Here is a 14,569-nt window from a genome sequence, read left to right as displayed (position 1 = left end):
TACGTTATTTTATTTACTGGTTGATTGATCGATTAATTGATTGATTGATTAATTGATTGGGAGAGATAAACTATTACTTTTATTTCACAATATTACAGTTTACATTACATTACATTACAATTTTTATTATACTTTTGAACAAATAAATGTTGAAATACCCAAACTTCTAAAGAGTAGTGTACCTTTAAAATACCATTATATATATATATATATATATATATATATAATTTTAATTTATTTTTTTATACTGCCTTGATAAACGTCATAGTACTAGATCACACAGTCAGAGTACCAAGATACCACTGGAGTGTATTATTGTCAGGCTGTGATGTCAGCAGTCATAATGTTTTAGCAAAATCAATTTGAAATGCTTCTGTTAATAAAGGCCCATGAAACAAGTCTTGTAAACACCCCCTCGCTGTGATGCACTGTTTCAGCCATATGCTTCCCTGGCTGCTCTGTGTAAATATGAAGTGACTGCTCTTGAAGTTTCAGCAGCTGTGTTTCTGCTGCCGGTATTTCACTCAGCTTCCTCTGTGTTTGCATAGCTGTTCTTCTGCCTCCTCCAAACCCCGAAACGCATCCTTAGGCAAACATGCCCCAAAAGCTGTCTTGTGTCACTTGAGCCATGCACAGAATGTGTACAATACGATTAGGAAATATTACATTGAATTATTGCATTAACTGAGTCATATATGCTTTTGTTACCAAAAATTACCAAATAAATGACCAACAAGTACCAAAAATTCCTTATTACATGGATCTCTGGTATACCTCAATCTTATTGGTCAATCACTATTCTGAAATATATTGTTTCTTACGGAAGTGGTATATAAAAAGAAAGACCTCAAGTCCGTAAACTGTTTGCTTCTGTGAAGTAGGTTCTTGAGTCCTGTCACATTAAAATGATGAGGGCCGTTAAACTTCACACCTGCTGTATCTGCAGAAAGGCCCCGTGCTCTGTGTGTGTCCTCGTCTCAGTCACACAAACACTGTGCCACAGAAGCATGCTTAGGTCTATAGCGTGGATGTGTTGCTCTCTGACATTAAACAGATATTGTTTGTGCTCTTTTCTCTTCTTGGGTCTGTTTCTGGTGGTGGACTCTGGATCCTGTATCTTTCCCATAGAATGGAGGTAAGAATGTAATTTACATCCTATTAAGTGGTACTTTAACATCCAGCTTAATACAGCGTGACCCTGTGGCCGTATTTTCTCTATACAGTTTTACCTGGGTAAATCTCACAAAATCTGTTAAGAACAGCAAATTTCTAAGTGTATTGCATGACTCAAGCTGACTGCTCATGAACTCATGAGCGTGCGTTTAAATTGAGTGGAGCTTTCACTGGAAAGAGCCACTCAAATTGAGTCAGTGTGTCTCTGTTGATTGAAATGATAAATGCAAGCATACACGTGCTGGATAATGCAGTACTCTCCCGCCGTCAAACCAAACGTGCCATATGGTCTAAGTTACACATGAACTTACATAAACTAAGCTATTATCTGACAGTTCAGATTCAGCGTCTGGATGCAATTAAAGCAAAGTTACAGAGAATTGAGACTTTATCCCTGTCAGTTGTGCAGTGTGTACATGAGTCAGCACGCAGTCATGAGGCAGTCATGTATGGAAGCCTTGAAGAGACATCATTATACAACTGAACTATTCTGGGCTGGGTTTCCTAAAAACTCAAATTTTCTATTGAAGCCAAAGTATTTAAATTTGCTCTTTTTACTTTAGCAAGCTTTAAGACGGTAATATATTTAAAAAGAATATACTTTAGTGTGAACTAAATGTAAAGTTTTCAGACACCTAATCCCATGTTTTTTTGTTTTTGTATTAAATGAAAATGTAAAATAGTTTACATTTATATTAAATGCAATTAGTTTAAATTCATAAGTGCTTTTTACGAACTTAAATAGGACTTAAGCACATCTTTATTTGCTAAATAAAATGGCTAATGTGATTTCTATACAAATTTGGCATTTAAATATATTTGCAATTGCACAATTGAAATGACTAATATGGAATGATATTCCGGACATTATTCAAAAGGAATTGCAAATTGTATTTGCAATTGCGTTTTCAATTTGTGGACGCATAAAATGTGACATAATCCAAACGCAAATGCAAATCGCGCATTAACGTTTGCATTTTCGTTTAAGCGAATGTCCAGTGTCTGCCAAATTTAAAATGGAAATGCAAAGTCCATTTGCAATTGTGTTTCCCATATCTTACGAGCTATGAGCCTGTAATATTTAAATAGCAATATTAATTACCACATTTGCCTTTTCACTCTCTCTGCACTGTGCATGTAAACTGCCAAAACTCAAATGGAATCGCAATTCCTTTTGCATTTGAATTTCCAACGTCTACACGGAAACCTGTCAATCAAGTGACAGGGGTGGGGCCATTTTATCGGGCGTATTTGCATTGGGAAGTGACGTCACTCACAGTTGATGGTAATAAATAATTATTAATTAATAAGTGTGGATTTTGTCATCTAAATACTTAATAACCAATAAGGTTAAGGATGTGTCTTAAAAATTACTTCATCTTTTCTATCCTGTGAAGCTTTACTTAAAAAAGATGTTTCCTGATATTGACACTTTATGTTCTTTTTGTGGTGCTGAACATGAATCCATTTCTCATCTTTTCTGGGAATGCACATATACAAGTCTGTTCTGGAAGAATTTTTGTATCTTCGATCATACTAAAATGTACCATGTTTTACTATGGTAAAAATGAGTTATCGATAGTGTTTATAATTAAACCACAGTAGCCACAAATGTACAGTTGTCTGAGACGTTATGAAATGTTCTTGAACATCATGAACCATAAAATGTAGTCAGTGGTCTGCTATGGTTTATTTTCATGATAGGTAAACACAGGTCACAAGTTAACACAGTCACATTTCCTTGATTCAGCAGCTGTACGATGTGCCGCCGAGAGTCCTGTCTTCAATCGAGAGATCTGAAGGTGATTCGGTGTAGATCGGTAGCTTGGTGGTTAGTGACTCTCGTCTCTCGTGTTCGAAACCCGCCAACACAGACGTACTTTATTTTTTTGTTTATCCTATTTACTTCAGCCACGAAACGGGCGATCATACTAATATCTTGTAATCTTTACAAGAATATCTGAATCATGCAATGAGCAAGTCTGCGTTTATTAAACACTTAATATCGCGTCAGTTTGTGCTTTCAGAATCACAGAGTCTGCTGCCGTCATTCCAGCAAATCTTCAGCAGAGACCTGAACCAGGAAATTGGTCACCAGATAACACGGTAACCAGTTAAACCATAACACCGGGAAGATTAGGCAAATAGACTGGTGACGTAGGTCTGCGCGCGTTTCTCAATACAAAGTACGCTGATTTCAGACTTGCATCCTCGGTAGTTCAGACTTTGTGCATTTGACTCGGGAGTGTGATGTCTGTGAGGACGCAGATCCGGTAATTCTGCAAACAACAGCGTACTTGATAACTTCAGTCAGCTTGCCTTGACTACTGCAATTTTCCTCACTGTATTTACAATAAAACAAAAAAGGATATTAAATACCACTGCCTCCTTTCATTTTTTATTTAAACATAATAATAGCAGCAGAAATGTACTTAGTTCAGAGAAATGTCTATGTATACAGTCATTACAAATTAAACTTAATATTATATCAATTTCCTCTTTTATTACCGTCGACTGTGAGTGACGTCACTTGCCAATGCAAACACGCCCAATAAAATGGCCCCAACCCTGTCACTTGATTGACAGGTTTCCGTGTAGACGTTGAAAATTCAAATGCAAAAGGAATTGCGATTCCAATTTTGTTTTGGCAGTTTACATGCACAGTGCAGAGAGAGTGAAAAGGCAAATGTGGTAATTAATATTGCTATTTAAATATGACAGGCTCACAGCTCATAAGATATTGGAAACAGAATTGCAAACGGACTTTGCATTTCCATTTTAAATTTGGTAGACACTGTGCATTCGCTTAAACAAAAATGCAAACGGTAATGCGCGATTTGCATTTGCGTTTGGATTATGTCACTTTTTTGCGTCCACAAATTGAAAACGCAATTGCAAATACAATTTGCAATGCCTTTTGAATAAAGTCCGGAATATACGTAATGCCATAGATTAAGTTGCAATAAAATGCATTTAAATATATTACCTTTAAATATAATATCATAATTACAATTAAAATGACAAGAACTTTACATGTCATTTACCTATCAAAATGAAAAATAAGTCAAAATAAGTGCACTTCTTTAAAGTATGACAAAAGACCCATTGTACATCATGTGTAGAGAAGTCGTCCAGAATGCTTTTGCAACCATAATGCAACCCACATAGAACACCCAGAAACCACACAGTATGTGTTTAATGTTGCATTGTGATGTCTTATATGATTTAGACTGTACAAAGGCAGCGCAGGCTACTGCAGCACATACAGAGGCGACGTGTGTCGGAACGAGCTCCGTCAGGACATGCTGGTATTTTTTAACTATTCTCTTCCGAACCCGGAGGACGCTCAGGAGTACCTGGCCCAGAGTGCATGGGGGGAACTGGACGGGGTGAGCTCATTCTGCAGGCCCGCCGCCAGATCACTGCTCTGTCACGCCACCTTCCAGGACTGCAACCCGTCTGGACTCGGTCCAGCACCCAAACCCATCTGCAGGTAATGCAAATGAGCCGATACCGTGCAGAATATACATATAACAAAAAATATACAGTAAACCAGAAGAAGCCAAAGAAACATATTGGCTATGTGTCATTCTTTGTTGCCTGGATCAGATTTCCTAACATTGCATCAGAAAAAAGCATATCTTTACAGAAAAGGAAACAGCACTGGTGAGCTGTGAAACATGAACCTGTTCACAGAATGACAACCAGAAAAATTAGTTATAGATTCTGTGTTTTGATAAATGGCTGATATTTAGCTTTTATTCTTTACTTACGTCACCTATAATAACAATTGGAATGTAACTGATTTTTTTTTTATTAAAGACTAGAACAAAAAACTAAAACAAAGCATGAAATTTGACCCATAAAAAAATGCCATCACGGGAGCAAATTTTCTACCAGTTGTTATCTAGCAGATTCTGCAAAAACTAAAAAAAAAAAAAAAAAAAAAAAAAAAAAAAAAAAAAAAAAATATATATATATATATATATATATATATATATATATATATATATATATATAATATATAATTCAATAATAATAGCATTATTTATTATTATTTTAGATGCAGAAGCAGACGTGGGAAATACAAAACAAAATGATCACAATGCAAGGGAAATGAGTCACAACACAACAAAATTAGCACAACACAATGGAAATAAGCCGAAACACAATTAAATTAGCACAACACAATGGAAATAAGCCGAAACACAATTAAATTAGCACAACACAATGGAAATAAGTCACAACATGACAAATTAGCACAACACAATGAAAATAAGTCGCAACATGACAAATTAGCACAATACAATGGAAATAAGTCGCAACATGACAAATTAGCACAATACAATGGAAATAGGCCGAAACACAACAAAATTAGCAAAACACAATGGAAATAAGCTAAAACACAACGAAATTAGCACAACACAATGGATATAAGCCGAAACACAACAAAATTAGCACAACACAATGGAAATAAGCCAAAACACAACAAAATTAGCACAACACAATGGAAATAAGTCGCAACATGACTAATTAGCACAACACATTGGAAATAAGACGAAACACAACAAAATTGGCACAATACAATGGAAATAAGCCGAAACACAACAAAATTGGCACAATACAATGGAAATAAGCCGAAACACAACAAAATTAGCACAATACAATGGAAATAAGACGAAACACAACAAAATTGGCACAACACATTGGAAATAAGACGAAACACAACAAAATTGGCACAATACAATGGAAATAGGCCGAAACACAACAAAATTAGCACAATACAATGGAAATAAGCCGAAACACAACAAAATTAGCACAAACAATGGAAATAAGATGAAACACAACAAAATTAGCACAACACAATGTAAATAAGTCGAAACACAACAAAATTAGTTCAATACAATGGAAATAAGCCGAAACACAACAAAATTAGCACAAAACAATGGAAATAAGATGAAACACAACAAAATTAGCACAACACAATGGGAATAAGCCGAAACACAACAAAATTAGCACAACACAATGGAAATAAGTCGCAATATGACAAATTAGCACAATACAATGGAAATAAGCCGAAACACAACAAAATTAGCACAATACAATGGAAATAAGACGAAACACAACAAAATTGGCACAACACATTGGAAATAAGACGAAACACAACAAAATTGGCACAATACAATGGAAATAAGCCGAAACACAACAAAATTAGCACAATACAATGGAAATAAGCCGAAACACAACAAAATTAGCACAAAACAATGGAAATAAGATGAAACACAACAAAATTAGCACAACACAATGTAAATAAGTCGAAACACAACAAAATTAGTTCAATACAATGGAAATAAGCCGAAACACAACAAAATTAGCACAAAACAATGGAAATAAGATGAAACACAACAAAATTAGCACAACACAATGGGAATAAGCCGAAACACAACAAAATTAGCACAACACATTGGAAATAAGTCGCAATATGACAAATTAGCACAATACAATGGAAATAAGCCGAAACACAACAAAATTAGCACAACACAATGTAAATAAGTCGAAACACAACAAAATTAAAATAACACAATGGAAATAAGCTGAAACACAACAAAATTGAAACAACACAATGGAAATAAACTGAAACACGATGAAATTAGCACAACACAACGGAAATAAGCTGCAGCACAACAAAATTAGAACAACAAAACAAATTAGCACAACACAACAGAAACATGCTACACCACAACGAAATTAGCAGAACACAACAGAATCAAGTCACAACACAACAAAATTAGCAAAATACAATAAAATAAAGCCACAACAGCACAACACAAAGGAAACATCAGAAACTTGAATGAAGTTAAAGGTGTAATCTGCCGATTGTCCTGCAGGTAACCTCATAATCCTGTCTTGTTACGATGTATGTAAATACTGTATTCACGATTACTCCAGAGCACTCGTAAATCCATGAAGATTTTCAAGTACTACTTAAGTTACAATGGTTTTGGTATATGGTCCACAAGTCTAAGATGATTTGTGTGATCATTTTTACGCTCAGCTTAAACTTACGATACTTTTGGGAAATGCAGCCCATTTGTATTTATATTATATTGTGCACATACATATTTGTATTATATTTAATTGTTATATTTAAAATAATGAAAGAATTAAAAAATAATCATTTTAAATAATATAAAATAAAATAAAATAAAATGTAGTTTTAAATACAATATGACATGATTTTCATCAGGTTTATTCAAAGCAGGTCACAGTATTGGAGCAACCTGAGGTTTGTTCATCATGCTTGAGCAAACAATGGTGGTCTACCTAGAAACCGGCAAGTTTTCAAATGCTAGCCCTATGCTTTAACCACTAAACCACCCATGCTATATATATATATATTTCAACATACACTGTGATGATGTGTCACAGGGAGCACTGTCTGGCTGTGAAAGAGCTGTACTGTTATAAGGAGTGGCGCTCTGCTGAGGAACGATCTCTTAGAGGGTTCCAACATAGCATCACTCTCCCAGAATGCACCTCTCTACCCAGCCAACAAGCAGACCCATCCTCATGCACAGCGGTTCCTTACGTTGGTAAGTGTGACACGATATTATATAAACATATATTTTTAGTTATGAAAATCATGTGATATTTTGGGGCTGATTGTCAATGATGTTCATAAAGCATCCGTCCCATGAAAACAATGGGTGTTAGAGGAAAAACTGCCACGTATGGATCTTGGCAGGACAATGCTGTAGATTTTCTTTGTTTATGTGAAATGCCTCGTGAGGAATGTGAGGACAGCAGACCTGAAGATGGACAAGATTAGGGTGGTTTATAGCCAAAGCATGCGAGGAAGTTGGGGAGATTGAACAGCTGAGTAAATGGTCCTATCTAAAAATGTTTCCATGCCATGTTTGCAAGCTGTTGTGTTGCAAAATTTAATGGGAAAGAGCAATGAAATGGTAATTATATACTGCAGGAGCCTGCAAGTCAGAAAAGTATAACTAAACTTAATAAGTAAAATGAATAAATCAATAAAAAAAAAAAACTTTTTTGTGTGTGTGTGTTATACAGATCTCAATAAAGACCAAGTTACAAGTAAGTGAGAATTTGACTTTGCTTTCTTCACGTATGGTGGGGTGTACATTTTTTTTATTTTTACAATTACAATTTTACAATTATTTTTTTTTATTTAAACTTGCATGTGAACTGCTTTATAAACGACAACAACAACAACAATACTACTACTAATAAAAATAAATCATGTAATAATTACTATTTAGATTTGTTTAATAAAATAATTATTATTAATAATTATTGCATTATTATATGCACAGATACATACATACACAGATCCACATATACTAACAGACCTTTGGACTCCAGTTTGCATTAAACAGCAATAATGATCATAAAAGCACACTTTTAATTTTATTTGACCAGTGACAGTTTATATATTCTTTAGAAACATGTTACAGTGACAAAGGAAGGTTTTACCAAGGAACTCACAACATGACAGCATCTTCCATTCCCTGTCAGCGATGGAACCAGCAGGTAAATGTTTGTTTTGAAGTCAGCATAGCAAAATTTACAAATAAAAATCTTCCTATACTCTTATTTAGTGCAATTATTTAATGCATGTTTTTATTTTTATTCTGAAGAAAGTTTAATCTACAAAATCTTGTTCTATCTCCTATTCACCAAGGGTGATGCCATCTAGGCCGCATGGGCAGGGAAAATAATGTTAGCTAGTAGATAGGAATGTAGCTTTTTATTCAGCTTTCGATTTATGTTAGAAGTAATTCTGCCTGTCTAGTCTTCGACAATGGTTAATGCAGTCATGTAATAAAGGTTATGACAGTAATAACAAATTACAATAGATTTGACAAAGATATGCTAATGGCATATGCCAAGTTGTTCTGGAGGAGGATTTGACGACCATTGCTAAGTTTTAATATTGGGCAAAGGGTTAGAATTGCACATATTAATAAATAAATGTTCATTTTAACATGCTATCATTTCCCCATGTGGCTATAAACAAATATAATTGGCTATAATCTTATATATATATATATATATAATTTTTTTCAATTGCATTATTATTATTTTTTTTTATGTCACTATCCTCAAACTATAACCAACCCCTAAACAATTAGAATTCTGCACGTTGGCATACACTCAGCGACCTTCAACAGATATGAACACAGGAAACAAATGTTTTTACAGCAAAAACAATGGAGGGTCAAAATAAATCAATCCAGAAGTTTCCTTTGAAATGAAGTTTTGAATGGAGAAGATTTTGTCTCTTTTCAAAACAGTGTCTAAAGGTTTAATGCTTGCGGTGTGTTTCAACCTGGCAGTGCTGGATATATCAGGGATAATGGGAATATTGAATTTAGCCACAGAGGTTTGAGTTTCTTGGTTGACCGCTCTGTTTTTATCCCACTCAGGATCCCCATCAGCATAGGCTCTCTGTAGATGTGATTCCTGAGTTGCGAAATGCAGAAAACTACTGTCGTAACCCAGGAGGAGAGAGTGACAGGCCATGGTGCTACACCACACACCCTAATGTACGCTGGGAGTACTGTCTGGTGCCCATATGTGGAGACGGTATAAAAATTCATATCTCACTAATAAATAAGATAAACTAGAATAACACTGTGAAAAATACTTTTTGACGTGGCTAGATTGTCAGCTATTTCTAAAATATAAAACAAATGCTGGTCCTGGCTTATAATTATTCTTCTTTTCTTCAGTTATGAGTGTGAAGACTGCACCCTCCATTACAAAACCAGTCCAGATTTACCCACCTCCACCTGTGTCTACAGCCTACTCAATGAGCGTTATCATCTTCGTCATTTCTGGCTTCGCTGGGGCGGCCTTCTTTACCATACTCATCCTCATGTGCCATAGGCGAAAGAAAATGTGGCAAAAGAGGAAAAGGTAAATAATGGACTGAAAAGCCTAGTTTATAGTAATTTACAGTCATTTAGTCTCTCAATACAATTACCTGCACTACACTGATGGCTCAAACATTTAAAATAGGGTTCCTCAAATCTGGCCCTGGAGGGCCGATGTCCTGCAGAGTTGAACCCTGGTCAAGCTTACTTACCTGTGATTTCCTAGTGAACCTGAATACTTGGCTTTCTTAGTTGTGTTTGAAGCTAAACTCTCGGCATTGACCCTCCAGAACTGGATTTGAAGAACCCTGCTTTAAAAAGTGTGATCCATGAGGACTGATGTAGGACAGGGGTGAATTCATTTCCATCTCAGCACCAACATAACTTACTGTACTTGTGAAGTGCTCCTGATGATCTTAATTAGCTAGTTCAGCTTTGTTTGATCAGGGTTGGAGCTGAATATGCAGAAAGTAAGAACTTCAGGAACAGAAATGTATCAAGATCTACCAAGTGAGCATTGGTATCAACATCTGTTGTTGGTCCTGAAACAACATTCCTATTTAAAAATCATAGTCCAGATCTTAAATTTCAAAACCTAACAGGACACTCAATCAAAATTACTCTAGAAAAGGTATGGTCAACTGCTCCTGAATGGGATACCATCCTGCAGAGTTTAGCTCAACCCTAATCAAACACACCTGAAATCAAGGTGTTCAGGATGATTTGAAAACAAAGGTTTATTGGAGCAAGGCCTGAACTGAAATCTGCAGGAGTGTAGAGCTTTAGCATCAGAGTTGGCTATCCCATCTCCTGGAGGTACACCATCAAACAGAGTCTTGGTCCAATTCTGCTCCAACACACTTGCTCTTGAGAACTCTCACTAGAAGTTGCTTTGTATGTTGCATTACTTAAATTATTAGCTATATGCATCTAAACAACACAGTCGTGCTTCTATATTCAGTAGAGTGCTGGAGACGCCTACTCTGACTACACTCCCCTCAGAGCTCTTGCTGGACCGACTTCATCCCAACCCCATGTACCAACGACTGCCTCTCCTTCTCAACTCTAAGCTCCTCAGTCTCGAATATCCACGCAACAACATTGAATATGTCCGTGATATTGGAGAGGGGGCCTTCGGTAGGGTGTTTCAGGCAAGGTGAGAGCTACCAAATGTTACACGCAAATGTAACACCAGTGGTGCTAATGTCTGTTCTTGTTTGCCACTGTCACTGTTTATATGGACAGTCCATTGCATGTTTTCTTTTGAAGGGTTTTGTCATAGTGAACTTTTATAGTATGTGAATGGTTAAGTGAACCCAGTTTTAAGGACAATGACTCTACTCTCTGAAACTCTTTACTGACTCACCAGTTAGATCTGAGACAGCATAAACCATTAATCAAGGTTTGACGTGTACAGACCAAATAGTTCTGATATCAGATATACAGAAACCCTGGGAAGTACAGAAGTGGTTAAAATGTATACACCACATGGCTGTCGCCTGAAATAGGATATTGGATAGGAATTGTAAACATGTGATGTGTTTCAGTATGAAACTTCCCTGTAGACACTATCGTGTGAGTGAGCTCTACTGAGGGGGTTATTTATAGATGCCCATTAGGAAAGTGTTTACTTCTCCAGGAACACACAGGAGCCTTCAGCACAGGAAGTGCAATCTCAATGGTATTCGAAGCTGGTTCTTGATTTGGTGCCATTGTAGTTCTGTTTCCAAAGTTTGGCATCACCATTTAAACTATTTTGAAAGGCTTTATGACCTGTTTGTCAATATGTGACAGATAAAGCTGGTTTGAGGTCAGTGAAGGTGGCCTGTTACTCCATGACAAGAAAGTAATTTCTAAGTTAAGCAAATTAGACTACTATGCCTACTACATTACTTCAAAAGCTGGAAAAAAGTTCATAAACTGATTGATGGTCCAGGTTTGTATTGTCCAGGTTTGTTTGTCCAGGATCAGCAAGTTACTGCAATGTGATTCCCAGTGTTCCTGCTATTCTTTAGAGCCCCTGGTCTTTTGCCGATGGAGCCGTTCACCATGGTGGCAGTGAAGATGTTGAAGGAGGAAGCTTCGGCTGATATGCAGAATGACTTTCAAAGAGAAGCTGCACTCATGGCTGAGTTTGATCACCCCAACATTGTCCGTCTCCTAGGTAATGTATCTCAACTTCAAAGGCTTGCACCATACATCTGCTTGAGGACTTTCCTAAAATTAACCACATCTGCTTCCTATTACACTTATGTCCTTTCCTCAAGGGTGCCACACAATTGAAAAAGCCTTAAAATAGCTTGACTCATCCATTTCAGAGTTGACCCAGCGTGTAGTCTGGATCAGTCCACTCTGTGGCATTTCGGAACCATATTCAGTGCCTTGACTCAGTGTTAGAATAACAGAAGGATATTTTTGGTTAGGCATCAACTGTTGGAAGCACAACTAAGCCTGTCATTTGTGTATCTGTCATGCAGGAGTCTGCGCGGTGGGGAAGCCCATGTGTCTCATGTTTGAATACATGGCCTATGGGGACTTGAACGAATTCCTGCGACGGCGCTCTTCAACCCAGCAGCCCAGTCTAAGTAGGGATACCTTGACTTGTAGCAGTCTCATTTCAGAACCTGAGCGTTACCCACCCCTCAGCTGCCTGGAGCAGCTCTCCATTTCCAAGCAGGTGGCGGCAGGAATGGCATACTTGTCGGAACGCAAGTTTGTGCACCGTGACCTAGCTACCCGCAACTGTTTGGTTGCCGAAAACCTGGTTGTGAAAATTGCGGATTTTGGTCTCTCGCGCAACATCTATGCTGCAGATTATTACAAAGCCAGTGAAAATGATGCCATCCCGATTCGCTGGATGCCACCCGAATCTATCTTCTACAACCGCTACACCAGCGAGTCAGATGTCTGGGCTTATGGGGTGGTATTATGGGAAATCTTCTCATATGGCATGCAGCCATACTATGGCATGGCCCATGAGGAAGTCATCTACTATGTAAGGGATGGGAATGTGCTCGCCTGTCCAGAAAACTGTCCACAGGAGTTGTATAATCTCATGCGTTTGTGTTGGAGCACTCATCCCACTGACCGGCCTAGTTTCGCAAGCATTCACCGCATACTGGAAAGAATGCATGACCAGATGCTCCAATCTGGCCTTTCTTGAGGATCTCTAAAGATGCAATTCAAAGAACCGAAAAGCTCCAATCTTAAAGGAACTCATTAGAATCCCAAAGAGCCCTGAGGGGTCTTAAAGAAGGATAAAACATTTTAAGGTATCCACAAGAGCTGAAGACAACCCAGCAAAATTGTAAGTGCCCATATACAGTACTCAAGAAACCAGAAGAACATTGAGGAATGAGTAAGAAGCCTGAAATGATTGAAAAGGCTCTCACACCTTGAGGAATACTGATCCCTTAAACTCGTTGAAGATGAGTTCGCTTGCATCTGTTCAAAGGATCCCTTTTGTTTTCTTTCAATGAAACAGATGTATGGCAGACATCAGATGAGTGCTAGTCAAGGTTTGAGGTGATTCATATTAACAGGATCACCAGTAATGAAGGTTAACGTACAATCACTGCAATAATCTAGACTGAAATCTCTGCAAGCAGAGACATACAGTATAAATGCCTGATATTTGTACTTTTCATCGCTTTTATATCTATTTTGAGTAAAAATACGAGAGTATTATGCATCTGTTAGTAACATTCTTTAATAAAGTTCATTCAAGAACATGCTACAGTGCTTAAAGCTGAACAATGTTGTCATTGATTAATTTAAATTTAAAACATTTAAATAGAATTGCTTATTCCAAAGTGGCACATCATCACTTTACTTTATGTTGTAACTAAACCGTTTTGTTAATTTCTCATTAATTGATATTCCAGGATACTATGTTTCTTTGTGTGTTCTCGGTTATATTTGTGAGTGAAACAATGTATCAGATATATATTGTAGAGAAGTTTATATAGAATATTTTTGAACGATTTCTTAAGATGTCTCATAATTCATAAACAAATCTGAATGTGTATGAACTATATGCGTTTTATCATAAATTGAGATGAAGACATCTGCTTAATGTAAGCTTTTAACAATTTATCTGTTTGATGGTCCCATATACACTACCAGCCAACAAACAATAAAACCTATGAAAATTAAGTAGTCACCCCTTTGTCTAGATTATAACGCTGCTTACACTTAAAACTCTTCATATACTGGTGCATTCTGGGATACTTTTTTAAACAGTATTTTATGAGTGTCCATGTGTACCTAACGCTTTACTTCATCTGATACAACACCCATTTCATTTTCAGTTCAATTCAGTTCAGCATGTCCGAACTTCTGACAGGTATTTAAAATCTCAGAATAAAAAAGCTTTGGGAATCTGCTATTATACACGCATGACCTATTTTTTGTGTTATTATTATGTCATTATTGTATAATTACACAATTTTAGACCAACTATGTTAATATAGTGGTTACATTAGTTATATGAA

At 36.7% G+C, this 14,569-nt stretch overlaps 1 protein-coding gene across 2 annotated transcripts; it reads left to right on the top strand.

Annotated features, from left to right (window-relative positions):
• The first annotated feature begins 951 nt into the window (after positions 1-951).
• On the top strand, positions 952-14,569 carry musk (muscle, skeletal, receptor tyrosine kinase). Of its 2 annotated transcripts, none has more exons than XM_059539154.1 (10): positions 952-1,135; positions 4,403-4,666; positions 7,603-7,766; positions 8,251-8,274; positions 8,642-8,730; positions 9,627-9,786; positions 9,933-10,119; positions 11,041-11,232; positions 12,092-12,240; positions 12,554-14,569. In XM_059539154.1, exons 1-10 carry the CDS (start codon positions 1,008-1,010, stop codon positions 13,237-13,239), a joined length of 2,043 nt encoding a protein of 680 aa, XP_059395137.1. In that variant the 5' UTR covers positions 952-1,007; the 3' UTR covers positions 13,240-14,569. The 2 variants fall into 2 exon arrangements, with proteins under 2 accessions (XP_059395137.1, XP_059395136.1); XM_059539153.1 differs by having other exon boundaries at positions 973-1,135; positions 11,038-11,232.

Source organism: Carassius carassius, chromosome 45 (assembly GCF_963082965.1).
Source record: "Carassius carassius chromosome 45, fCarCar2.1, whole genome shotgun sequence".
NCBI lineage: Eukaryota > Metazoa > Chordata > Actinopteri > Cypriniformes > Cyprinidae > Carassius > Carassius carassius.
This window is presented reverse-complemented; position numbering and strand designations above follow the sequence as displayed.